Source organism: Pollicipes pollicipes, unplaced genomic scaffold (assembly GCF_011947565.3).
Source record: "Pollicipes pollicipes isolate AB1234 unplaced genomic scaffold, Ppol_2.1 Scaffold_7231;HRSCAF=8579_pilon_pilon_pilon, whole genome shotgun sequence".
In the NCBI taxonomy this organism is placed as follows: domain Eukaryota; kingdom Metazoa; phylum Arthropoda; class Thecostraca; order Pollicipedomorpha; family Pollicipedidae; genus Pollicipes; species Pollicipes pollicipes.
In genome coordinates, this window is record NW_023597034.1 from 20,366,395 (window position 1) to 20,394,317 (window position 27,923).

Here is a 27,923-nt window from a genome sequence, read left to right on the forward strand (position 1 = left end):
CACGTAGGTGAGCCATTTCAGCCCACACATGAAAAATACGTCCGCCAGCTCATCGCTCACCAGTGCCTATTTCTACACGTCCTGGCTTCGAGGGCCCCCCAACAACAGCGTGCGCAGAGAAGGAACTCATGTAAACAAACTACAAGCACACGCATTCTCGGATCCCAGTAAACGCACTGACAGAAAAGGTACTAAATGCACGAATCATATTTGCTTCAGTTTTCTATTTTCAGATGTTCAAGAACATGACGTGTTGGGGAAACAGGTTATTCGTTGGTACTGGCGCCGGGGTCTAGCAGCAAATATGAATCCAAATCCGCTTTCCAACGGCACGGAAACGGTAATCCGCTTGTTAGCAGAGTAAAGGAAACGTAACACACCCGTGCAACCCGTGCGACAAACTCGTGCGCACCCGTGCGTCAGACAACCGGAAAAGGACATGACAATAAAGCAGCAGTCTGTCATTTTCGTTTTGGGGTTGAATATCCGCTCTTGATGAACAATGCTCGTTTCATTTCACATGGAAGGAATTTGGATGTGATATTTATCTCATCTAGTTGTTTAACATGAATTCTTCATCCGCATCGTCCCCCGAAAGTTAACATCTATTATTCACCTTTCCCTGAAAGGCGCCCAATGTTTACCCGGGTTTGAGGTTTACGGAAATATTGGAACGACGCATTAGACGTACGGCTGGATGTTTGCTCAGAATTCCGCCCTCGTGTGGTGTGTTGGTTGCAATAATGCTTCACCGATTAACTCCCCGGCAGTAATCAGGTGTCAACTTATTTTTTATTTAGGGATATTTTTATTGATCTCCATTTTGTTGTGATATTTCGGCTACATGTCTTTATCGAAACAAATATTCGTAATAGATTCAAAATTGCCTGCTGACTGTACTCGATTTTCAGTTTCTGACAAAAAAAGAACTAAAAAATCGAGTAGAATCAGCCGGCAACTTTGAATTTACTACTGATATTCGTTATGCACATACCTTTACGCATAATGTTCTTCGCAAATGCACTTAGCAACTTATGCAATTTTGGACTGGACGGTGGTTTTGCTTTCAGTCATGCGTGTGTCTGTCACTACGCAAGTAATCTTGAAATTGCTAAGATTCGAATCGGAGTCCTCCGATTGCAAGTCAACTGACCTACCGGGAAGGGCAAAAACTGCTTTTTCGGGAATGCCGGATGAAGAGCTTGGCTTTCAGACCGGCAGGTTCGCTGTCTCAGGCTGAAGCGACGTGACCAACCGGGCAGAAAGATCGACGCCACTTCGCGTCGGTCGGCCCGCGCGTCGCCTCGAGGTAGCATGGACCTCCATCGCCTCATGTGAGCACCTACGCGCTATTACGGCCCCGCCACCTAGCCCGAGCTCTCCAAGGCCACCAGACGTATAAGGTCCTTCCGGACGGTTGGTGTGGGCGGTGTACATCGTGTGGAGATGATGTGGCGGAGTGTTTTCCTTTCGGCGGTTTCATCTGCGAGCAGTTGACGTCATCAACTGCTCCATCGTTTCCTCGGTGTTAATCATAGCCTGGCAGAAGCTTGGCTTAATCCAGTTCAAATATATATATATATATATATATATATATATATATATATATATATATACATGTAACATTTGGACGCTAACCACTTTTGCCAGGATTCGATCTTTCCAATGTACTTAAGAATCGCAAAAGGCGTTTCATCTTCAAATCATGTCCTAGATTAGCTGTCATTAGCTACAGTCACCTTTACTGCACGCTTGTCGACCGTGTCATTCCGTAGAGGATGCCGTGCTGACGCTGTCCACTGAATATAAACAAATGTTGACAAGGGTCAGGTCGTATTGTTTACGACACTACATTTGAATGAAGCGTTTGACAGCGTCGACCGCAATGTCCTGAACAAGCTAGAGTGGCACGGGGTGCATTCAACATGGTTCCATAACTACCTTCACAACCGTGGGCGGACGGTGAGTGACGGCCCTTCTACCCCTCTTCCTTGACTCAGTAACAGCCCGAGGGTCCGCCATCATCGGACCAATTCGCTTCATGGTCTTTATCAACAACCTGTCCTTCTCCTTTACCATGGTCACCTGCTGCTCTACACTGATGACACCTAGCTTCTCGACCATTACCAACCTCTTGTGATTGACGTGCTTCATCTCAAGGTGCAAGCCCATTCTCAGCCTTTTCAATTGCTTCCAGACCGAGAAATTTAAAATTAATCCTAACAAGATATACTTTACTATGATATGAAGGAAATAGTCCCCAGTAAGACGAAATATTTTCACAATACGCTACTCAACCTGAATTTTTTTCCAAACCATCAAAATACTCGGGGTTCTCGTCGACCAGCGCCAGACGTAAGAGTCCCGTCTATTCATAGTGTCTTAGCGGTCAGACGACGCAATAAGCTCGACGCTCTAAAGTTCGCTGTTCAAGTACGCATTTTCTCACATGTTCTTTACTTCCTATTAATTTTGGGTAGAGCCGTGCAGTGTCACGTGCACCTAATCCAAAAGACGGTGACCTTTATGGTCGGCTAATGATGCAGTGCAATGGTTGTTTGACGTACCCAGGCGTCGCAAACAGAGGCTTGTGCCGTGGCGGCTGGGATGCTCCGACATGTCGATTGACAGGCCCTCAGCGAGCTGTCACGTTCGCAGCGGTATCGCCTTGGAGCGTGGAGCCCCCCAGGTTCCTGCGAACAGACAAAATGTACTTACAGTTTGACGTCGTCACTCTCTTAGTATGCTTGTTACGTGTTAGTGCTTTTGTCATATGGAACCATTTTTGGATGTTACGTTTTTGTGTTACGTCACATTTTTATGTTTTCATGAATCTGCTTTTTTAGTAATTCATTGACCGCACAATTCTCCGAGACCTTTTTGCGGACGCTCACAAACCACCATAGGCGCAATTGACTAGATTCATGTCAGTCACTGCGTGGATCAGTAAATGACAACGATTATGAGTCGCCCAACTTAATGGGGGTGTTCCACATTTGTGTGGAGTTTTGAATTGAAGTAGCCATCTTAAAGATCATTCGATGCAGTCCACAGTTCTGCCTTTTTCAAGGCCCAAATTCCTCTAGTTTCTGAGCTGCACACTGCATAGATGAACAGGTTATTTCATGTAGACCACCTCAAGGCCACCCAAACACCAAGGACGTCATAAGAATACCATTATAATCTTGCCATTCCATTGGCTATGCGGCGATCAAGGCGTACAAAAATATAATCGTCGAGTCTGTCATATCTGGCGTTCATAAGCAGGATGTTTAGATATGATGGCTATCAACTGGCTCTTGATCAACGCCGTGCAAGGTACTATAACGCAATCAAACAACAACGTGTTCAGCAGCATATGTCGTGAGAAGAGAAAATGTGTTGTCAGAGCAATCTTTTCCACTTAAAAGTATGTATATACACTGTTACAAGTGAGCTTGTTTCACCTAACCGATGTCTCCAATATCTTTAAATGTGGGACATTGCTTTTAACGAACTTTCCTCAATGTGTACTACGCTCCCGATAAAAAACTCGGCAGGACAATGCTGCAGTGTAATGCCCAATCCGAAGTGAAATTATCCCATTCCGAATTGCTGTTAGAAGGATGTACCACGTTTGAGACATATTTCAAAAACACACTGAAGTGGAGCCTCAGGACCAGTTACTTTCGATAACAGCACTAAGTAGTGCCACTGCAGCATCACCACACTGAAAAAAGTTTTGACACCCTTGTAGGGAGTTACACGATATGTCAAAAAGTCCGCCCCTACGGTAGTGCGTACTCCCCAATGATGTCTTTCATTTACATTTGACTCCCCACATGACACCTTCGTCGGGAGCCAGGACGCTTCCCAGGGCAGTCAATTCTCTCTTGTTACTCCCCAAATGACCACCCTGACAGTGCATGTGACATCCCTCACGGGAGTCCGCGTTAGGATTCGCTCGGCTTAAGGAGTCATGATGCCGGATAGAGGGTTTGGTCGTCAATTTCGGGAATTGTAATTGGTAAATAATCGGCCATATGACCATTTTCTCCATGCGTGCAGGACGAATTGGGAAGTCACATAATCAGAGATGAGTGTCAGGGAGTCATACCAGCCCTGCCGGGCGCCACCAATCCAGGCTGTGCTCGGCTGTTCGTGATTTAGCAGCAATTAGTAATGAGTTTAGCAGCAATTTGCCAACATCATGCAGCCTGCGGTGGTCCGAGGCAAACACCACGCACCAATTCTATCGAACAGTAAACCATTGCGAACTCGGAGCATGCCGCGTATCAAAATACGAAATGGCCGTAGACTCCTTAACAAATTAATTATTTTCTATCGAAATCGCTGCCACTTCGCACTCACTCGACATAACCACGTTGGACACCTAACGCCGCAGAGAATTGTCATGGTATTTGACTTGATGGCCTCGGCACGCGCACGCTTCTGAATTAATGCCCAATAAAAAAAAATGTAATGTATTCAGCCATACTTCACTGCAAACATATTTAGACGACATCGTTTACTGCAAGTGTCTCGTACACTGTGCGGGCACACCGTTCACTACACACACCGTACACACACCATGCACTGCGTGGGCAGTCACCCTAGGTGACACATGGGGTAGATCAGTCCGACTGGTGTACTTTGGCATGTATCCAGGTGGAAGCCGATGTCTTTGACAGGCACCACCGACAAAAAGTCGTCCAGTGCCATCCCGGCAACGAAGATGGTGTGGTCCTGAGCCGGCAAAGAACAGTTCACGGTGGCGTGAGCTGTTGAAATTGATGGTCTCTGAAATCGATTCCACATTATCAGAAACGCGACATGAAGGAGCAAATTTGATCCGCGCGACATTGAACGGCACACGTATACCGTGCCGGAGCTGAAACAGTGCAGCACTATCTATGTGGATGGTCAGGTCTATAATTAATGCGTTGACATGCGCCATGGTGAGGGTGTAGGAGCTTCAGTTCAATGTATGTATATATATATATATATATATATATATATATATTATGTTTTCAATGCTGCCGCCAGAGTGGGCCGGGCCGCCGGGCACTCCCTTCCACGTCCAGGCGACGACTGACCTCGAGGGCCCGGACCGGCCACCCATGGACCGGCGGAATCGCCCAGTCGTAAGGAGGATGCCAGAGACGACAGGCACTTGACACATAGGCCGGAGCCGTACCAGGGAACAAAGCTAACACGGTAGCGCAGGGGCCGGCGCACGGTACGGCCGGAGATGGTCCGCAGAATCGGGCGGGGCGGGCCTGGCGCTGCTGCCAGCCGACCCGCAGGCGTGGCCAGCGACTGGCACGGAGGCGCGACCGGCGGCCGACTCGGTGGCGCTGCCGGCGGAGCGGTCGGTGCTTGTGGCCGGGACGGATCCGGTGCCGACAGCAGCGAACCCGGTCCGAGCAGAGGCAGCGGCCGCGGCTGTTGGACGTGAGCGGGCCCCGTACCCACCGGCCGGGCGTCTGGGTCGGGGCTTGCGGGCTTGACGCGGTCGACCGAGACCACGTCTCGGCGGGAGCCGCGGGCTAGGGTCATCGTCTTGGCCATGTGACCCGGAACGGCTCGTCGCACCCGCAGCCCAGAGGCGGCTTCGTGGCGTCGCGGCGTAGGAATACGTGCTTGGCGTCGTGCGGAGCGCTCGGGACATGAGACGGCGAGCAAGCGGCCCGGGGTGGGACGGCGCGCAGCTGCTGCATGGCGCGACAGAGGTCGGCGGCGTAGGACGCTGGTGTCGGGGCGACCTCCCTTGACGGGGCCATGAAGAATTCGCGCGGCAGCCGGGGCGATGCGCCGTAGACCATGTCTGCGGCCGCGCAGCCCAGGTCGGTCTTGACGGCAGACCGCATCCCCAGCATGATGAGAGGCAGCACGTCGGTCCATGTGGCCTGTCCGTTCACTGGTAGCGCCGTCTTGAGCTGTCGGTGCATGCGTTCGACGAGCCCGTTTGCTTGCGGGTGGTAGCTGGTGGTGCGGCGCCGCTTGCATCCCAGGAAGCACGATAGCTCAGCCAATAGGGCCAACTCGGCCTGAATGCCACAGTTTGTCGTGACCTGTGTGGGGACACCGAACCGAGCGATCCAGCCACCGACGAAGGCGCGTTCGTCGGCGGGGGTGCACGTGTCACGCAGGGGGATCACTTTAACCCGGCGAGTGGACCGGTCCACGCACGTGGGGAGGTGTGTATAGCCGTCGGACGGCAGCAGCGGCCCGACGATGCCCACATGCACCGTGCCGAACCGCTCACCAGGCGCGTCGAACAGGGCCACCGGTGACTCGGTGTGTTGGAGGGCCTTGGTCCGCTGGCAGCGGATGCAAGCCTGGGTCCATACGCGGATGTTTCGCTTCATGTTGGGCCTCACGAACCGACGCGTCATCACCTCGGTGGTGGCGGGGACGTCCGGGTGTGCCAGGATGTGCAGCAGCCGAACCACGTGTCGGAGCAGGGGAGACGGTACCCACGACCGGGATGCAACCGTCGACTTGTCCGTCAGAAAGGTATGGCCGTTGGCAAGAACGGCGTCGCGGAGAGTCAGCGAGTCCTGGGACTGGGGGAAGGCTGCCAGGATCGGGTCCTCGCGCTGAGCGTCGGCCATGACGCTGAAATCGTCCAGTGCTGGCTGGGGCAGCGAGGGCATCGACACCGTACGCGACAGCGCGTCGGCGGCGACGTTGTTCTGGCCGCGGACGAAGTGCACGTCCGTGGTGAATTGGACGATGAAATGTAGGTGGTGCGTCTCTCTCGGTGAGTGGCGGGCTGAGCACGTCCCGACCGCGTAAATCAGGGACTTGTGGTCCGTGTTCACGATGAGGGAATGGCCTTCCACAGCACGGCCGAACGTGCTGTAACACATCCCTGTCGGTGACGGCTGGCGCGAGTAGAGCGCCAGCGGCTGTCATGTGCCACGGACGTATTGCTGCAACACTGTACCGATGCCGATGCTAAAGGCGTCTACTTGCACGCTGAGCGGGGCGTCGGGCACCGGATGCGGCAGACGGCTGGCGTCGGCTAGCGCGTCCTTTGTACACTGGAAGGCGGCCACGGCGTCGCCTACCCATGGCACCGGTCGTCCTGGGCTCTTCTTGCCCCCGGGGCCTAAGCTCAGTAGCTTGTGCAGTGGCTTCATGATGGTGGCCGCGTGCGGTATGAACCAATGGTAGTAGACTGTCATGTATGCGAGCCGGCGCAGCTGCGCCGTGGTCTATTCAGCGCTCCACAGGCTTCAGCGATCACCTCAAATTCAGCGATCGACGTGCCCCTCCCCCCCCCCTCCCGAAGGTCTTTACAGCATAAGTTTCAAACGGCGTGGTGTAGCGGCACCAAACATTTCAGAGCTGTAGGCAACTGATTAGTGGATCCCATCATACAAAATTAGACGCACTTTATAAGGTTGCTGCTTTATGGTGGGTCAAATCAGGCCGTGGCTGTCAAAGAACACAATTTCTAAAGAATCGTCCACTCTAATGCGACATCGGAGTGTTAGATGAGGCAATACATTTGTGAGATAGTTTCTGTGGCAATATGACAATTTAATTTACAATTGCAATGCATTTACTTGACCAAGGATCATGATCATACCGAGGTTAGCATCAGTCTGCTTTGTTACTCGAGATTTTGCTGCGCGGAGTAGTTTCTGGTGCTTATTTCAAATTTACTTATAGCAGGGACCACGTGAGACATCTTCCAAGGACCTGTTATAGGCTAGGGTAAATGAACCAATAAATGACCTAAAGTGATCCAGGCGAACACCTCGTTTTTAGGAACACGCCACCTAGCAAGATCATTGACGATTATTCAGCTGCAAGCATCAAAACAATTTTGTATTGTTCTGGTGATCATGACCTTCCTAATGTCAAACAAGATCACTGAACTTAAATAAACACGGGTGGCCTTTTGCTTAGAACAGGTTCTAAGTTCAATGCGATTGCATGAGGAGGTCTGAGGGCACGTTGCACACACATCTGGAATCTAATCCTGTTTGACCTAATTTGACCCAGAAATCATGACCTAGAAATTTTGTACTTCAACACAAGTTAGCTCACACTCAGGCATATATGCTCTGCGAATTTGTTGCCTAACTTTCTAAATTTTGATACATCAGGGGGTCAAAGTCCCACACAAGCGCGTCGACTCCTACGCAAGCGCGTCGTATTCAACCGTCCACCTGGGCGCGTGTTAGAAATTCCATGTATAGACGTTGAAATAAAAAGCGGCAAAATGCGATGCTTTTCATGACATTCCAGGATTTCCACCGTCATTCTAGCACGTCTGGGGCGCGCTCAATTCGGTTTTTCGTGAACATTTTTGAACTGTACTCTAGCTGATTATGAAATTACGCGTAAGTCTCTGCTTTGGACTGGACCAGATCAGATTGGACCAGGGTGGAATGGGCTGCGGAAGACCGTGTGGGGGACCCTTGAGGACTCAAGTGCACTAGAAAGGAATTAAGTGGATTGAAGACAATACGACTGGTGTCGACTGGGCAGAGGGCAAAATCGGCATGATAGGTCATGGGCGCAGCCAGGTGCTTCTGAAAAGGTGAGGAAGAGCTCTACTAAAGCACATCACGCCATTTCTTATGTATATCAGGAGCTATATATGGTAATACAGAAAAATATAAAGGGCCCCTTGAACACGTCCCAGCGACAGATGTCAACAGCGCGAGGCACAGCGAGACCGGGGTGGACCGAACCGAAATGGGCTTACCGCACGGAGATTGGCCAATTGGTTGGGACTGACATCTATCGGGTTAATAACCGATAGAGAACTGAAAATAGCCGAAACTGACTGCCCGAGGCATATTTTTAGAGCAAACACTACCATGGTTGTTCAATACTAATACTCCAGGGACAACGTGAAATTCATACAAGACGGATATAAAAGGTAGAATAGCTGGTCAGTGACATCATACACAGCTGGTGAGATTATGGAAAGACACGATTCCATTAAGCATAGTCAGCATGTAAACATCAATGCCTGGTGACGGGGATTTACAAACAGGTCGAGTGCTGTAAATTGCCATACACTTTTTCCTCGTGTGCGCTCATGCACATAATAGCAGTTCAGGTTTAAGGACATCACTCGTTTCATCATTACATATAATGTTGTTTGATACCATTTGCTGTCTTCTCCTGATATGGCCACAAGTAAAAATGGTAAATTGTAACGTTCTTCAATGAACGTATCTTAAACATGATTGGGAAATATATCAGATCTTCAGGCTCACCAAAGGAATATGGGGTAGATGTGGCCATGGTCTTTGTTGTTACCCTATACTAGTCATCGACGGACGTTTTTTTTTTAGACGGACACCATGTATAGCTATACAACAGGAGTTCTCAGGGACATGGGACTGCGCAAAGTTAGTGTAGGCTTTATGGTTGCATGTAAATGGTGTGTCACAAACATGTCGCATACACAATTAAAATGCTAGACTTTGTGTAAGACACAGACCTGTACGCAATTCAAGGTGCCTTAGGTAGTTGTACCATGGCTAAGTATGCCTAAATCTCAACCTTGTTGTGAATCAGAAGTGAATTGATTCTTAAAGGGCAGATGTAATAAAGTTAAGATAAAGATGCAGATTCAAGTCATTAACTCTGTTAAAAAGTTCATCTTAATTGTGTAAGTACATTTAATCAAGCCCAGCCAGCAATGTAAACATGTCTGGTGGATCAAAAATTGGTGAAAATTGCGTGAATATGTTACCTCACAATGACATGTGTTCCTCCAGAATTGGCATTGTGGTGGTTCCTGACACAATCCGACACTTGGGTCCTAAAACAAGGTGGGAATTTCTATAAAATTGCCAATGTGTGGCAGGTACCTTCCTCTAAACTGGAGCACTATTTTCGGAAGCACTTACAATTCTTGCCTGTTGTCTGCTCATAAAAGCTTTCCTGCACAAGAGCAGTTGCAGGGGGTACAGCCAAGATTGCCAAAGCGGCATGGTGGTGAGAATGCAACTATCCATAAATGGCCTGGACAGCAACTTTATAATTTCTGCCTGAATCTGTCTATGCTGCAATAATGTGGGCCTAGGGGAAGGAACTGCTCCCCCCTTAGCTGCATCGCTGCACAATGCCCTCAGCATGTAAAGAATTGTGGATGATAATCATGGCAGTAGCACATAATCACTTGGCATCTTGGAATAAACCATTGGCAATGCCACACGTTGGCAATTTTATGATATCATGCCTATCTGGTGCGGTGGGCCTAACATGCAAAAATGTGCACACCAGTTCACATAGGAAAGCTGTCGATGGTGCGTGATTGCGGCCAGACAAGAAGACATTTCAGACTGCTTTGCTTAAGCACATGGATGGGCATTCTGGATATTCGTCATCCCACGAACTTTCCGTAGCACAGGCAAGAATGAACAAGTAAATGCTCTTATCCAGGGATGTCTTGAGCTCCCTGACCTGCTCGCTGAAGCACGAATGGCAAAGAAAAAAGCGTAATGACGACAGAGATGCCTGTGGTATGTGCCAGGCAACTCCTAGTGAGGATGTCAAGCCCCCTATAAAAGTGTTGCTATCAATGTCGGGTGGTCAGCTTCCCGCTCTTCGCAAGTTCCCGGATGTTGGGGGAAGAGAAAAACTTATGAGAGTATGCAATTGATAGCTTGGAGGTTGACGACACCCCCACAGGGGGTCAATTACGTGACACCCCACATGGTGCTCGTTGTAACATTCGTACACCCGAAAGTGACTCTCGCGTCTGCGGCGACGCAGAAAACTGACTCCTGCATGATTGCACGGTAACACATCGACCCCTTTTTCGAAATGTGATACCTCGGAGGAGCTTTGAGCCCACGAATTCGGTGGTCGAGTGTGACTCCTGGGTGTAAAAACTTTTTCAGTGCAAGACATAACAAATACATTGGCAGTGCTTTGTAACAGCACTATGTTCTTCCCTACGGACGATAACGGCAGAATCTGCCGGGGGGGGGGGGGGGGGGGCACTGTCAGCTGTTGATGAATGACATCAGTACAAGTGAATGTTTGTGATAGGTGCAACAGATGGCAAGGACCAGTTACCGAAAAGCGCATTGGTTTGAGTTTAAACCAGTGTGTCACTTTAGGTCATGTGCTTCTCCGTTTCCCGCAGCCGAAGTACGCTTCAAAAAGAGCTACTGTAGTGAATGCCACAGGGCGGGGGGGGGGGGGGTATCAAAACCATACTACAAAGTCTTGTGGAGTTCGCAGGATAAAGGCTTCATGTTCACATACATTTTTATCTAAACGGAATGCTTCAAGCATTCGGAGCATTCATTATGCAAACATTTGGACAATTTAGGGTGTTGCACACATTACAGAATATACATGAAAAAAGCAAGATAAATGATTTTTTTCACTTTTATAGTGGTGGGCAGGGAGCCTAATGAGATTTTTCCCGCAGGAGCGCCTACTTCAAATAGATATGCCGAGCTATTCAGAAGAATTCCAGAAACTTATTACTGATCAAAGCGTACGGGCTGACCTAATAATAAGCGAGAAGTGCAAAAAGGCGGTGTATCCACTTAAGCTGGACGCTTGACTTAACTAATAGTACGAGTACTGCAGCATTTGTTTGTGATGGTATGATGGCTGATAACATTTTTAAAGACTGTGGGCCACACATGCTGAGCTAGCGCGATTTTACCGTTTCATGATATCGGGAGGTTGTAGTGCTGTTGAATACAGTCTTCAGTGGCTTATTTTGCAAGGGCCAGGTAATATATACCTGCATAAGATGAAATACGCTGGGAGAAGGGTGCCAGGCGCCCAAAAGCACACCCATGCCTATCTGGCCACAGCCGATGATGGCCAATGATATCATTGGCCATGCGCGCCTTTCATGACAGCTTGACAGACAGAGGTTCGCCTATCAGCGCTCTCACGCTAACCTTCAACTACCTCCGCTTCAGTATTGGCTGGCGATGAGCTCGGCCATATCAGCACACCAGATCAATGAGCTCAGCGTGAGGTGGAAAACTGCAGCACGCTGCGACCGAGGGGCGCCGCCCGCCGCCAACTGCGATGAAGGCCGGGCACTGGCAGCTGCAGCATTTTATGGATTGAATTTTCAGGATCTGGTCAGGTCCATTCTAGCTGGTTCAGATCCGATTGGTCCATTCCGCCTGGTTCAGATCCGGTCCGGTTCATTCTGGCTGGTTCAGATCCGATCGGTCCATTCCGGCTGGTTCAGATCCGACCGGTCCATGCTGGCTGGCTCAAATCCGATCGGTCCATTCTAGCTGGTTCAGATGCGATCGGTCCATTCTGGCTGGTTCAGATCCAATCGGTCCATTCTGGCTGCGTCAGATCCGATCGGTCCATTCGGGCTGGTTCAGATCCGATCGGTCCATTCTTGCTGCGGCAGATCCGATCGGCTCGCCAATCACTTTTCCCAGATCTCACACTCCCATCCGGCCCGGTTCGGCTTACCGGAAAAATGTTGGCAATGAATTCGTGCCAATCCGCTTACACATTAAGTATTCTTAAAACTTCAACCGGAACTTTGGCTTGTCTAAGTATCTTAAATTCAATTTATTTATTACGTTCCATTCAGGGAGACATGTACAATAAAATGTCATAATTAAGTGCGTGCTAAGATACTTAACACAGCTCGCTGCCTGCTGGAACGCAATTTTGCCTGAAGACTAGGACAAACAAGGCCTATCATAGTACTAATTATACCACAATTATTTTGGCCAATAGTTCACAATAACCATCACATTGCAGAGGCTGGCATTGCTTTCGGTTTCAATAACTTAGATGCGTGCTCTTTCATCGAGGAGAATGAATTAAGTGCGTCATATCTGAACCCCATCGCTAAAATGTCAGATACCACCAGATCTTCCTTTTTACTCATGCCAGAAAAATACGAAAGCTTTTTCTATTTTAAATCTGTATCGTACAGCGGCATGTAGTCGTGTCTTCAAAGTCAAACATAAATTTTGACACATACATTGACGATATTATGTCACTTTGTATTCATTGTTCTGTTTTCAGCACGGTAAGAGAAATGCCATAACTTCTTTCCAAGATGGCGCGGCGCTAAGTCATTCAGCTCGTACGCCGTGAGTGCCTCAGATACAAATGTAGAATTATCCATATTCACAAAAGTTGGTGCGAGAATTGGGCTCATGTCGCAAGTCATCCGGCACCTGGCATCTGTCATTACCGCTGACGCTTTGACACCTCATCAACGCATTTCCTTCTTGACAACGGCTCTGGTGATCCCACAAGCTATTCCAAATGTTACCAAATCTACATTTAAGGTATGGATGGACGGTGTTGGGCGACAGGTCCACCCGCGTTAATTTGTTCACCTTCTGTGCAGTGTCGTGAACCTTCTAAATCATTTCAGGTGAATCACAAGTATGCAAATGCATTGTTCGCGACCAATTTCTGCGCGGCCTATTCAAGTAGGGTTCCGATAGATTGGACACAAATCAATAACGATGTGAGGACGCAACAATCGTTGTCCTGGCAGACACCTGGCAATAGATCAGTTGATGGAGCATGCTTCATGAAAGCTGATGTTAAGCGCACAAATTTGGCCAGCTGAGTAGGTTGACAGAACCCGTAGCGTTATCGTGTTGTCAATATTTTTCAGCTTTCTCAGACAAGAGCTTGGGTTTCAAGATTCGAGGCTGTGCTTTCTACCCGAACAAAACATGCCCCTGCCCAAGTTGTTTTTTACTCTGAAAGGAATGTGACCCAGTGGAGTTAAGTGGGATTACTGACCAGGCCAGAATGAAAGACAGCTATGTGATGATAAGATATAGTGTTATATACGTAGACATTTTATGTTTTTGGGAGAAATGAGAGTTCTAGTTTTCCATAGCAGCATATGCGTCATCCATTCTTGTCAAGATGTCAATGATGTTCATAAAAATTGTTTCTGGAAAAAGTGACTGAGTTATGCACTTTTGAACCTGTTTGCGCATGACTTGGAGTTTAAACCGATGCATTTGATTGGATTAAAGGTTTTTTCTGAGTTGATGTCTTGATTAAGCCTTTCTGGGCCTAGTTATTGAGCAGTTCCACTTAGTTGGTTTTCATTCTGTTCAGTCCGTGTGAGCTGGCAATACTTAAAAATTCGGTCCAGTCCATACTCATGTTTTGGTGGAAAGTTCTGATTCAGTCCAATACTGCAATGGGTGGATCCACAATCCGCGGATTGATTCAATCCATGAAGTGCTCCGCTGGAAGCCAAGCCTGACGTGCCGCGCGCTGGTTGGAGTGGAGGCGACCATTCCGGGCTCTCCGCGGAGCCGCTGGTACCCATGACTCCGCAGTCCCTGCACGAGAGCCTCCGATCGGACGCGGCCCAGATCTGATGACATTTGCAGCAAACGCTGTATGATCCTCCGAACCCGGCCGCGTCGGCGGGGAGATCTGACAGCGGCATGGTTGGTGTTCACGTCATCTCGGTTGCGCAACACAATCCGGGACACGGCCGGGCTGCCACATCCGTATTGTGGATCGGCGTACTACGGACTTTCCCAGTGTGCGTCAGGCTGCTGCGGTCTCTTGTTATCTAGTATGCATGTTGAAATGGCAAACGTTACGCTCGGTTCGAGCGTCATCAGCGTCATAATCGCTATCTGCGGTCATTCGTTGTTACAACCGACTAATAGAAATTGCTGTTAATGGGACAATTGGCGTGAAGACCAGTTCTCAACAATTTTCGCCCCGGACAAACGAGGCGGATCGACCCGGACGAAAAAGGTTGAAATTGTTGCGAAATGTGCAGAAAGTATCTGGATCTAGTAAACCGGAATTTCTTTATGGCACCTGGCATCACCTGACCAGAAATTCACAATGACACGTGACGATACTTTCGAACTTACCTTTCAAAAAACGATACTTTTATGCGTAGCCGGTTTCCACGAATTTGTCCGGTCGGGAAAACCGGGAAGCATCACATGGAATCCGGTCCGGAATGCTTCTGGCTGTGTGGGCCATGGGAAAAAAACAGACCGCCGGCCGGCCGGAGAAGTCGACTCTAGCTCAACTTTTGACCGGGCCGGGCGCCGGCGAAAGGCCTGGAATGGGTGGAGCATTCATTCTGAAGTGCGTTTCGCTTTGAAGTGAGGCCAAGGGGCAGGCGATAAAAACACATTATCCAGGCGTTTATGAGGCAGGTATGCATTGAAGTGTGCAGACTTACAGGTGACTTAAACACTTGTTTGTGAATTTATACACTCGGCCAGCCTCCACTGTAGATACAAGAGATGAAAGAAGCACTCGGAACACATATCCTTAGCTTGCACGTGTACAATCGTACAACACTTGTCTTCCGTTTAGGCCACTGTAAGACATTTCTGCTATTTCAACAACATATAGCGATATTGATCTCAGCTCAGGACTACGTAAGTGGCTTGGTTGCAGATATGAAAATGCCTCATGCATATTATTTACGCAGTTATCAGTGCACTTCTCTATGGAATGGGGAGCTCTCCGCACGACGACGTGAAAAGTGTAAACCACTATGAACATTGCGTAGGACAATCCACGTCAGCATATATATGCACCTGTCATCTATTCTTAATCATATCTTTGCAACACATCTGCTAAAAATGACTGCATAATAAAGTATTGGTTTTTTCTATTTCTTCTTCGAAAACTAAGTTTGAAAGTATCGTCACGTGCTATCAAGAAGTTCCGGACAGGCGCTGCTGGGTGCCATAAAGAGAGCCGGGTTTACCAGATCTAGATACCTTCTGCGAATCTGGCGGCATCCTACTTCTTTCCGTCGCAGTCGGCCCACCCGGTGTTCCGGGCCAGAAAAAAGGCGGAAACTGGCCTTAAAAATAAATGTCGCAGAGGACGTCATTTGGGGAAGATGATGGGTGCATTATGTGCTGCCGTAAATTATCCTAAGCAATATTCGTGATGGTGTGCAACTTGCCACATCACCATGCAAACAGGCTCCCACCGCATTGATAACCGGGTAACCGGGTAACCGGTACTGATAACCGGGTAAATAATGTGTATCAGGCGTTTTTTGTCTGCATTCTAGTCAGTTGCGTGATCCTGAACTGGGGTGAATATCTGTGCATGACGTTGAAATAGCAGAAATGTCGCACAATAGCATACATGACAGACAAGTGTCGTACGATTGCACAGGTGTATGTTAAGGATATGTGCTCAAAGCACGTCTTTCATCTGTTGCATGTGCAGTGGAATCGACGAACTCAAAAATGGATGAACCAATGGATGAGCTGACAAAGTAAAGTCCAGCTTGATGCATACGCCATGTTGTTTATGATCTAGTTTGGATCCATTTCTGGGCCTTATATCGAACAGCACTCGCTCAGAATAAAGCCAAACGACCTATGTCGTTTTGTGCCGCTATCTCGCTAGTGCTTGCGACAAAAGCTACGCTGTAAGCAGAAATAATGGAGGGAAAAGAATCCAGTTTCTACCACGAAGGCGCCCGTTGTTTCCATTAACACGCGCCCGGGTGGCCGGCTAGATACCCTTCGCTCGGGTGGGGGTGAGGGGGTCCATTTGACCCTCCCCCTCCCCACTAAGATCTCGGGAACTAAGAAAGCTGGAGGCACAAAATTTGCAGGGAGTGTTGACCTGTACTTGAACTCACTTAGGTCAAAGTCGTAGGTCACTAGATCATGACCTTCAGGTCAAATAAGGTCAAACAAGGTCAAATTTTAGGTTGGTCTCCAAAGGGCCCCAGAGTTTAGATAACTATTTCTAATCAAAAGGTTACAAGCTCATTTAAGGTCAGTGACCTTTTTTGATCTTTTGAAGGTCGTGGTGACCAAAATCATACAAGACTGCCCTGAGCTTTGCATTTGAATGAGGGACAAATATTACGCTTGTCAGTATGTTCTTTAAAAAACGTAGACCTGGGTCATCTTAGGTCAACTGCCTATTTTGACCTCTAAGAAGTCAACTGAAGATGCATGATGCGGTTCCTGGCGTCAACGAATTCAAAATAAGCACCGGAAAATACCCCATACAGCAGGCCCTAGAGCAATGAAACAGGTTAGTTTTGACCTTGGTCTGACTTCATACCTGGCCTTAGGTCAACTTCATTCGCTCATTCAATGCTTGTGTTGCCTGATAAAGCATCTCAAAGATGCACAGCTTCGTCAAACACTCCCTTGTTGCATTAGATTGAACGATTCCCTAGAAATTGACTTTGCTGAAACCATGGCCTGATTTTGACCTGCCATAGGTCAGTGACTTTACAAGGTACATCTAAATTTCTTACACCAAACAATCCGCTATTCAATTGTTAACAGCTCTGCAAAGTTTGGCGCGACTACGCCGCGCCGTTCGGAAACCATTCAGGAAAAACCCTCTGGAAGTTAATTTGACCCCCACCCGAGCGCGGGTTAAGAGTCATCGTTGATTTGGCTTTTGTCACAATCTGCTGCGTTAGTATGGTGAACGCGTGACGTCACTAGGTGTGCACATGAGCCAGTGGTGTGGAATAATGCGATGCCGCTGTCTTTTGCAAAGTTTGCAATCATGGCTGTGTGACAATTTCCTCACCACCCTGTGTGAAGAAGGACTGGCAACGATGAACTGTTCTTTGAGCGAAAACGCATTTCGTGGTCTTCGTTTTCGCTGATTTCACATAGATTTTTGACCTTTATTTATACCTGGCTTGTTTCTGATGCGTCTAACGGTTCTCAACTTAAATAGATTGGATTGCTTGAATCAAACGACACCGTCGCCAATTTACGTACGTTTCGAAGGAATGTATATAATTTGCTACCTGGCTTGGTGAATTTCACTGAGTAATTTATCTGAACACATACGCAGATGTGCAAACCATTGACACCACTATCACCGTATAGGAGACGGGAGATAGCGGCAAGCTTGTACTGGGTGACGTAATGATCCCGTATTAGCCCGATTTTGCGCAAAACCTTTTATGAGCTGGGTGAGGGAGTGTGGGGAGGATCAGCACGGCCACTAGGGATACCACTTCCGTGAAAATGGCGGAGATAAGCGGCATGCCATTCGTATTTAAGATGCGTGCATATCTGGTGACCTAGTGTGACTCTTGAACTTTTTGCTTGTGCAAAATTCGTGAACTAATTAGTTTGTGAGAGTCTAACTGCAAGGCTGTGCCAGCGCGGAATCAATGCCACGCCGAGTAAAAGCCCGAACAGCGCACGCAAGAGCTACCAATTATCAGCATGTAGATCATGACAGGACTTAGGCTTATCGACACAGACACCTTGGGGAAACCACATCAAGGGGTTTGATAAATGCGTTGGAAAGTCCGACTTCACAAGATCTCAGCAGACATATGGCCACTGACGTAACGTTCACTTGTCAGCCTCAAAAATTCCAGTGGTTGGAAATTGGCGGCCTTTGGGTCCGAGCAGGACCGGTAATTTTAATCAATGAAGAATGCAATCTAAAAGGAATGTTCCTTAATTGAATGTAATAAAGCAGCATCAGACGTAATCAAATCAGCTCACGTATAAACTTTGGTATACTTTTTAGTGGAAAAACATCCCTGGACGACAAACTATCTCTATGTAGGAAATATGCTTCTTACTATGTCATTGTTTGATTGCGCCATCGTACCTTGCAAAACATTGATTGAGAGCCAACTGAGAGCCATTATGTTCGGAAATCGTACTTACGAACGCCAGATATGAAAGACTGGACCACCATATTTTTCTTGGTCTTGATCGCCGAATGGCCGATGAGGTGGCAGTACTCCAATGACATTTAAATAGCAACATGCATGTTCAAATGACCTTGAAATGAGCTGTGCGAAATAGTCTGCACATTTTGCTGGCGTGTAGCTCAGAAACTAGAGGTGTAAGAGGGCCAAGGCTGTGAACTGCACCAAATGATCTTCAAGATGGCTATTTCGATGCAAAGCCCGACACAAATACGGAAAAATCCTTTCAATAGGTTACAATTTCTTGTTTCGGAGACTGGGAAACTATTTTGGACGGATATTGGTCCCTCCGTACTTGCCACATCTTGGCCTAGGCCGCAGCGTGTTGTACGCGAGACCGGGATCAGAGAAGGCATCACTGGCTGCTTCCCGGTACCCTACTGGTGCACCTACGGGCCGGAGTGTTGAGAGCGTTTGCATCGCTTTTGTACCCGGGCGTGTAGCTGGAGCTCGGCCGTTGCTTGGCCAAGTGAGTCCGGGCGTTCTGGCGTCTCTGTGGTGCGTCCTGGCTGCTCACCAGCCTGGTCTCTGGTCCGGCGGCACGACGCTCCGTAGGCGTCGTGAGGCCCTACGTCGGGTGACCGCTGGGGGTAGTGTGCGCTGTCAGGTGACCGCTGGAGGTAGGGTGCGCCGTCAGGTGACCGCTGGAGGTAGTGTGCGCCGTCAGGTGACCGCTGGAGGTAGGGTGCGCCGTCAGGTGACCGCTGGAGGTAGGGTGCGCCGTCAGGTGACCGCTGGAGGTAGGGTGCGCCGTCAGGTGACCGCTGGAGGTAGTGTGCGCTGTCAGGTGACCGCTGGAGGTAGGGTGCGCCGTCAGGTGACCGCTGGAGGTAGGGTGCGCCGTCAGGTGACCGCTGGAGGTAGTGTGCGTCGTCACGTGACCGCGGGAGGTAGTGTGCGCTGTCAGGTGACTGCTGGAGGTAGTGTGCGCCGTCAGGTGACCGCTGGAGGTAGTGTGCGCTGTCAGGTGACCGCTGGAGGTAGTGTGCATCTCCAGGGACGGCGAGTGACGAGCACGTGTGTCTGCGCTGACATGTCAATCGATGTATGGCACACGGTGACGTTTTTGACCAGGCTGGTGGCGATAGGTGGGCGAAAAGGGTTCAGACCATTCACTGTTTTCTCTTGTAACTTAGGAGCGTGCACAATTTCTCAAGAGTTGTTATTCACAGACATAGCTACCAATAATGTGTCCTAAATGCAGGCGTCGGGACAGCTCTGTCGGGTACGTTCCACCAGAACTGAACCAAGCCGACGCCCCGCCCCGCGCCTGCGGTGTGTAATAGAGCCGCGGAAATGGCGCGTCTGGCCCGCGGCCAATCGGCGGGCGCGAGGCTTCTGATGTTCCGGCTCGCAGGCGCCAATCGGAGGTCTGATATTCTTGGGTGGGAGTCTTGTCCCGAATGTCACGTGTTTTGTGAACGTGAAGCAATTGTCTGCCGTGCGTCTGCCCTGCTCAAGAACACAGGCTGCCGGCGCTCGCACGCGCTGCGCACGCGCCGACAGCACCAAAACTGTTTTATACGAAGGTTTCGTGCTGGGGGCGTGTTTGAGGGTGAGAGTGAGGGCAACTCGTTTTGCTTTGAGGAGGGTGTATTCGCCGACATCGAGCAACTTGTGCCGTCTGTATTTGCGCGGGTTGCGGGGAAACGACGTCTATCCTGAACCTGCTCTTGACCGGAGCAGCCAGGAATTGTGAATTGTGAATTGGGCTGTGGTGCTTCCTGTGGAATATTTTACGCGACCCGGTTGAAACGATCGGAGTGGTTGAGATGAAAAAGCTGTATCATCTTTTACGTGAGTTGGTCAAAAAGCTTCCCTGCCTGAATCTGCTTTATTCTGTGTTATAAAGCAGCTGAAACGTGAAGAAAAATAAAGTTTCACCATTTGGTCTTCTGGCAAGTGTCTGCCTCGCGCGGGTCAGGGCGTCAGCCGATTCAAAGGGTCTAGCAGGCCTTGGTGGATTCGGTGCGATGGCGGAGAATAGGGCTTAAAGGAAAACAACAACACGAGATTGCCTAAAGAAAGATTGCCTCTGGTAGGCCACATCATGGTAGAACATCCTTCACTCGAAGTACTTTTATCTTGCATCATCATTATCGCTGCTGGCTCCTTCACTGCATTGGGACCATGCTGATGTAATTACAGAGGGAAGCTCTGTCCTCATCACAGACATTGTCAAAATGAACAGCGTGAATGCCTTCCGTCATCTTTCCAGGTTAGGGATGTTTGCCCTTGACCTCTGATTAAACGGGTTGATATTATCCCAGGTACACTTTGTAGCATTCAGCAACTGAGACTTGCATCGAGTTTGATGTTCTGTGCTAACTGAAAGTTTAACTGATGGTTAACTGATGGTTGATAGCTAACGTAGGTAACTGATATTTAGCGGATAGCCAACTGATAGCCTTTTGCACATATTTATTTTACACCACTTGGTCGACTCCAAACTTGCGTGATGATGCCGGATCCAAACGGTGCCACACCTGGCTTTCATTCTTTGTGCTCATGTTTGACCAGGGCGGGAAAAGGCCTTGTCTCCGGAAAAAGTTGCGTGCCTATCGCACATCTCTCTCCGAGCCATCGCCACTCGCGCACCAGGCAGAACGGGCGGCAGGCATCAACCCTCATTTGACTCCTAACAAATGCTGAGCGCTCTTTGACTCTGCGTTTGCACGTTCGACGAGTCGTGCCAGCGGGACTCTACAACGCACTGAGCTGCGGAGGCTGCATGACGTCGCCTTCCTCTCTCCCTGGCGGCAAGGGCGGCCACTGCGGGGAATCGAACTCCGTACCACTGATTTTCCAGAGGCGGAGTTTCACCACTACACTGTCGGCATAAGGAACGCAGCATTTTCCAAAACGTTAATCCGCAGTCTAGCATGCCCCGTCCAGCAAAGGATCCAGCCCGCAAAAGCCCGCTGTAGCTCCATGCTGACCCAGCCTTAGCCCGCAAGTATCGAGATATGTATGTTATATGTCCATTTTAGACCTATCCATGACATGCAAATGAAAAAGTTAAAGATCTTGGCTTATTGTAACTCTGCTGTTTCAGGCTTACTGATCAGTATAAATCTGCATGCATGGCGAAGAAAATGACTCTTGTGCCTAAAACAACACTTGCTAAAACAGTTGAATAGGTCATTGATGCAAACACATGCAGGCTTGCTACGCTAAGCCACTGAGCGTCTATGAACGGCTTGTTTTGCATTATTTCGGGATGTATTTTGCACCATTCATAGGCCAAATACTGGCTACCGGGATGCCTGACGGGAACCGGGTGTGATGTGCTGACTAGCAGGAACGCTCGATTTTTGTCTCCAGGTTCACGCTGCGGTTAGAGTATTGCTACACATTCCAAAAGTTCAAGAAAGCCGCACTTAATGCGACTGGAAATGTTAGATCCCCCTTACTTCATTACTGCCACTTGTCAATGCTGCTGCGATGTTTCTGCGTCGTCAGACTGTAGTAAATCCAAAACGAAACCCGCTTAGCCACTGAGAGTGCTGTTTTACCACAGAACATAGCTTCGCTGAAAAAATTGCTGTATTTCTTCGGCCCCTTAATCGCACCCGTTGCAGATGATTTTCCACTTGATGCATGCGGGAGCTCGGGTAATGCATTTTATCCTCACTATGGCTCACCTTTCTCCCCACAACAACTGAATGAATGAATGAATGAGCCCTGCCGGACGCCGACAACACAGCGCACGCGGGTGTCGTACGTAAAATGCTGACCGCTGGCGGCTGGGTGATCAGCCGGTGGCATTTTGACGACGCGAAAACATGGGGTTGCGATACTTTGGGCAAAGCTGATGCATGCACAGGACAGCGCACATAATGGCAAATAAATGGGTAGTTAATACAACAACTGAATCGGTGCACGCGGTGATGTAAATCAAGCCACGACTTTGGCCACAGTTTCGACGACAGAGTGTTGTGTTCGGCACCGTTTCTCAAGATGCCGACATTCCCGACTTCCCCAATGAACATCGGCGCAGGCGTGGGTCGTGCAAACTCGTTTTGGAAACGTGAATTTCAAACGTTATGTTGGTCCACGCCCTGAAATTCGATACGCGCATCGGCCCGCTTTGTCCGTTTTTTTAGTTAAAAACCTCCAAAACCGGGCAAAGCCATCTTGGCCGCTGCTGTGCACGTGACGCGTGGCACTTGGGGCCGTGCGTCTGGCACCACGCAATGCCCCGTTCAATCATCTACCGAAGCGTGTCAGTTGCTTGTCGCTCCAACCCCTGTTTGCCGAAATGTGGCCACCAATTCTTCGATTTCGTGGTTTGAAATTTCCAGCCTTGTCAGACGATAGCCAGCAAGCCTTCAATAGATGCCACTTATGAATTGGCACATGAATATTCCACACTGGAGCTGCATCTCTTCAAATGCCATGAAAGGTTGAGCTCCTAATGGATTGTTCACGTCTATTTGTCCTGGCTGCCAAAGGTGTCTGGTTTCCTTGTCCCAGTTGCTTACCTCAGAGGCCGTCTATAAATAACATTACGCAATTTTGGCCATCGTTCAGTCCCTTCTCTTTGGTTATGCACTGAGCACGCTGGAAAAATTTCCCCTGGTTACGCTGCGTCAAGCGTTACGTCTCAAGAACGTAGTCTCTGGCACCTGATGGAGCAAGAGGTTGAGAATAACGACGAGCACGCTATTCGCCATGGGAGGAAGCCGACGGCATCCGTCTCTGGGCTATTAAAATATCAAAACATTTTTTAACATGACTTGTAACCACCCTAAACATAATGCTGCTCTTCCCCTCACCTCCTCCGTGCTGCTCTATCGAGCCGCCTCTCCCCTTTACACGCGTAATGCAATATGTGGATAGTCCCTGGTCTGTGTGATAAAACTTACCAACTCTCACCCTTGTCACCATCTTGCTCGACCGAAGTCGTTCAGGGCGTCCTTATGGTAGTTCATGATGCAATTCGTGACGTCGCCGTTTCCCTTCCTTAGAGTTTCGAAGGCCCGCTGGGATCGCAGACGCCTTCGTCCTGCGGATGCTTTCAAGGGACATTCCCACTTATAAATTTCAAGCGAGCTTCATGGATGTGTCTGAGAAAGGCACACCCACAATGAAATTAGAACTCAATTTCCAAAATTCATGTCCGAAATTCCAAAAAGTCTGTTCGAAAGATCGGTTGTCAGCTGTGTTTTGTATTGTATATATATATATATATATATATAACTTTTATATATATAACTTTTATATATATAGAAAACTTTTCAAATATGTGGTCTGCATGGGTGTCACCGATGTACTACTCCTCTTAGTGTGTATGCATGGGTGTACATAGTGGTACGTCAGTACATGGGTGCATTGACGTTCCACTAATCATCCATCTCTAGGCATATTGGCCCCAACGTTGCTATATTTGAAAAGCGTATGGCTGTCGGTAACATCTGATTTAGGTCGGAGAAAGCGGCCCAAACCTATCTCCATGGCATCCACTCCGTCACAGTCGCCACCCAGGCTGTGGCTTCATCCCCTGGTGATTAACGCCTTTATAAAGGCATGTGGTAAAGTTGCAATGCTCCAGTGCGGCGAATCTGGGTCTTTGTTCCTGTGAAGGAGCGCAGCCAAGGCAGGGTTCCAGATGGCCAGGCTTCTCTAAGTCCGCCCGGATTTGCCGTTTTTCACCATAGAGGGCTTCCGACAGCACGTTAAAAATCGTGATGCGTACTCACCGAACTCCTCCCTTAAGCCTTTCCTGGCTGCGTCCCTGTTGGCGTACAAGCCGACGGGCCAGTCATAGCTGTTGCTGCGCAAGCAGCTTCGGACATGATATGAAGGTGTGTGTAGATACATTCAAATCGTTTTAAAGCTACTAGCAACTGACGATGGTAGCTTATAGAAAATATCTTTAAGTTGTTAAAGGCCCCCACGGTCTCGTGGTATTCGTGATGATTGTGGTGTCCACACCAGTTACGAAGCCTTATGAAGTCAGAAATAGATGGGAGGCATTTGCGTAGGCACGACTGCGCGTTCTTGTTGTGCATGTGGGTGGTATTACGAACGATTGTTGGCGTCTAATTTCATTTCAGCGTATGCTGAGACAGGCCAGGGGTGGGAACTTGCCCTTCGATGTTGTTACAGGTTTGCATTTTGGGGTTTTTCCGATTTTCCTTTTGCCGGAGACGTTAAGTGGGTGCAGGCGTCGAGATCGGACAATGACGAACCGGGAAGACACTGTTGCTCTGCACGTAGCGACAGACACGGATCGGCCACCGCGTAGCCTGATCGTGCTCGCCGGCTCCGAACTCTACCTTTATTGATGTTTCATTGCTCATATCCGGGGCGTCACCACCAGCTGGTGCGCGATCATCTTGCAGATCGCTCCGGCATCCATTCCACCGTTCCCTCGGAGTGCAAGTACACGCCCCTCGAGACCACCCGCCCCAGCGGACCTGGCCCGGGCGTGGACACCCTAGGGTCTGTCAAGATAGCCGTCTCCTCACGCGCGCAGAAAACTCCTGAGACTGCACTCTCCAGCCATTTGCGACGACAGTTTAGAATCTCCCTCTGAACTCTGCAAGCTCCTTTAAATGTTGACAAACCTTAGCCGCGTTCGACCGCGAATGGGTGGTGCCAGAGGATAGGGCCTGTGGCTGAGACCCGAACTTGCCAGATGCTTGGCGAAGCTGATTTTGCGGCATGAACGTTTGGTGGCGCCAGAAACTTGCTTCAAATGAACGGTTCGTGACATGGGAATACGGGGTGTCAACGAAGCTTCGCAATTTCCTACCAAGCTTCAAAATCACAGCTTCAGTCATGAAGCATTATGAAGTATTAGAAAGCAGATACAGAACGGGCAAGTCTCGTGATTCATATGAGTCGTGAATGCCAGCCGTGGCTGTGCTGCGTCAGCTGGCCTTTTGGCCGGCGAGGCCTGACCTTTCAGCGGCCTTTCGTACACTGGTGCCAGGGCAAACAGAGGCACGCTCAGCGATGATCGATGCGGGGACGCAACCAGTGCAGGACGACCAGAGCACAGCAGATGCAAACAAAGTGATTTTGAAAACATTGTTTGGTTCGTGATTGATATGGCCGGGCTACCTCTTCAGTATGGAGACGTTCAAAACAAAGCAGTTAGTCGGTGCCATTCAAAAGTAGTGTCATGGGGTAGCCCACACTCCCGGTGCTTAGAAACAGGCGCTCCGTGCTAAGCTGCAAGCCACGGAAACCTTCGCACTGAAGATGCAATTCCGTCAGTTGTTAAGTGTACTTGTGACGAACATTATGTGCATAGATACGATAGTAGTTATAGCATGATTCCTCGGAGAAAAACCACGAGAATGGAGATATAGATGCGCCGATATTTCGGCAGCATGCCTTTATCGAAACGAACAGCAGAAGATGGCAGAAGAAGTGAAGAAGAGGAAGAGACGGATAGCACTTCTGCTATTCGTTTCGATAAAGGCATGCCGCCGAAATATCAACGCATCTATATCTCCATTCTTCTGGTTTTTCTCCGAGGAACAGGCTATTACTGCTGTCTTAACTTCGAAGACGCAGTGTCATCCCCTGGCTGGTTCAGGAATTCGCCAAACCCATACTCTAGGACACTTTCTGAGTACCGAGTGATCAGTAAGTTTCGGTCACCAGAAATATTGTCAAATCTCCAGTTTTTGTTGCCGTTCCCTTTTTTGTTACACACGGACTAGTGACCCTGTTTACATAGGGAATTGAAAATGTTGCCAGGTTGGCGACAAAGCTGGCCAGCTGCAGGGTTTTCAAGTTTTGTGCATCCATGTTACTAGTAACGCGGCGCTCTTGAGTGAAGCTGTGCAGCGTTTTGTTATGGCATTGAAGTACCTGTTATAAAACCATTACCTGGTTTCTAGGAAATCCATGCCGAATTTATGTTTTCAGCTACAACTTAAGCAATACTACGACATGCCGCAACACCAAGAGCAACAAAGTAATAGCCGGCGTCACCCTACATGTGGTGCTTTTGCAGCTTAATCCTCATACACACGTAGCTTCCAGCATCACGGCAGCAGAAACATAACCTGACCAATCAGCCAAGAGGCTTCACATATCAGGGCCGATAAAATTGGCCATATGGTAGCGAGGTCGTTCGGCCGAGAACGGCTAAGCTACCATATAGAATATGATAGCTTGGCACAAATTCGTCCCAAGCTACCATATTCTCCATACATAGAAATATAGCACAAGATGTTTAAGCTATTGCAGTCAGCTGCATAGCCTGGTTGTAAAGTGAAAGGCACAAACGCACTGTTGGCACAAATTGGGATGATTTCTAACACTTGCGCAACTGAATTACCGGGATCACTGGCACACTTCTGTTCCAATCTGTCAAGCATTAATTTCCCAATGTAAACAGGGCTAGTGTCAGCCGTGCAGCTGCCTCCTCAGAGAGTGCCGCCGCTCCGCCACGGCGCCGGCGGCCGGCCCGCGGCCCAACTGAGGCCGGCGACCGCCCGCGCGGCCGGCGCCGCCAATTCGCCGAGCTGCGGCCGCTTTTCAACGACACCAAATTGGCGCGTCCCAGACGGAATGGCTGTCACCGTGTCGTTCCCAGGTGCGGCGGCGCGGCCATGGCACGCCGCGAGACGCGGCGGCGGCGGCCGCCGGAAATGGCGCCAATCGGCCGCGGCCGCAGCCGGGTCGGCGGCGACAAAGCCCGCGGAATCATGTGACAACCGTGCCGCCAAGCACGCCCGGCCACGCAGAGCCACCGACCGGGTGAGACCGTGGCGCCGTCGGCATGCGGGGGTCCGCGGCGCCGCCGCCGGCCCGCCGCCGGCGCGCCGCGTCGCAGCAACGGGCACACCACATGCGAAGCCAGGCCGTGACGCCGCCGGAAATGAACGGCTCATGCCGGATCTGGTAGGGAGGCCGGTCCCAAGTCCACGTGCGCACTCGGCCCCGCCGCACATTGCATCACGTCGATGCAACGATACGTGGCGGGTGATTGGTTATCTGCGTTTCGTCATGGGGAGATGGAGGAAGTCCCTGCGCTGCCGACATCATCGCTGTATGCTGGAATTCAGTTATGAAGGTGGTCGCAGTCCATCCGTCATTAGCCCTGCGTGAATTTTACCCGTCGGGCGCACAGCGCTGAATCATGTTCGCGGTTTCCTCGGCAAACATCGCAATTTTCGGCTTTCTACTTTACCGGCTCACTCTTTTTCCTTTCATATATATATATATATATATATATATATATATATATATATATATATATATATATATATACAGATGCATTTGTCAAGTC

At 49.3% G+C, this 27,923-nt stretch overlaps 1 protein-coding gene across 1 annotated transcript; it reads right to left on the reverse strand.

Annotated features, from left to right (window-relative positions):
• Positions 1 to 5,534: 5,534 nt before the first annotated feature.
• On the reverse strand, positions 5,535 to 7,172 carry LOC119109828 (uncharacterized). Its single transcript, XM_037233581.1, has 2 exons — positions 6,932 to 7,172; positions 5,535 to 6,856 (listed from the first exon to the last, which is right to left on the reverse strand). The coding sequence occupies exons 1-2, from the start codon at positions 7,170 to 7,172 to the stop codon at positions 5,535 to 5,537; spliced, it is 1,563 nt and encodes a 520-aa protein (XP_037089476.1).
• Between the last annotated feature and the right edge of the window lie 20,751 nt (positions 7,173 to 27,923).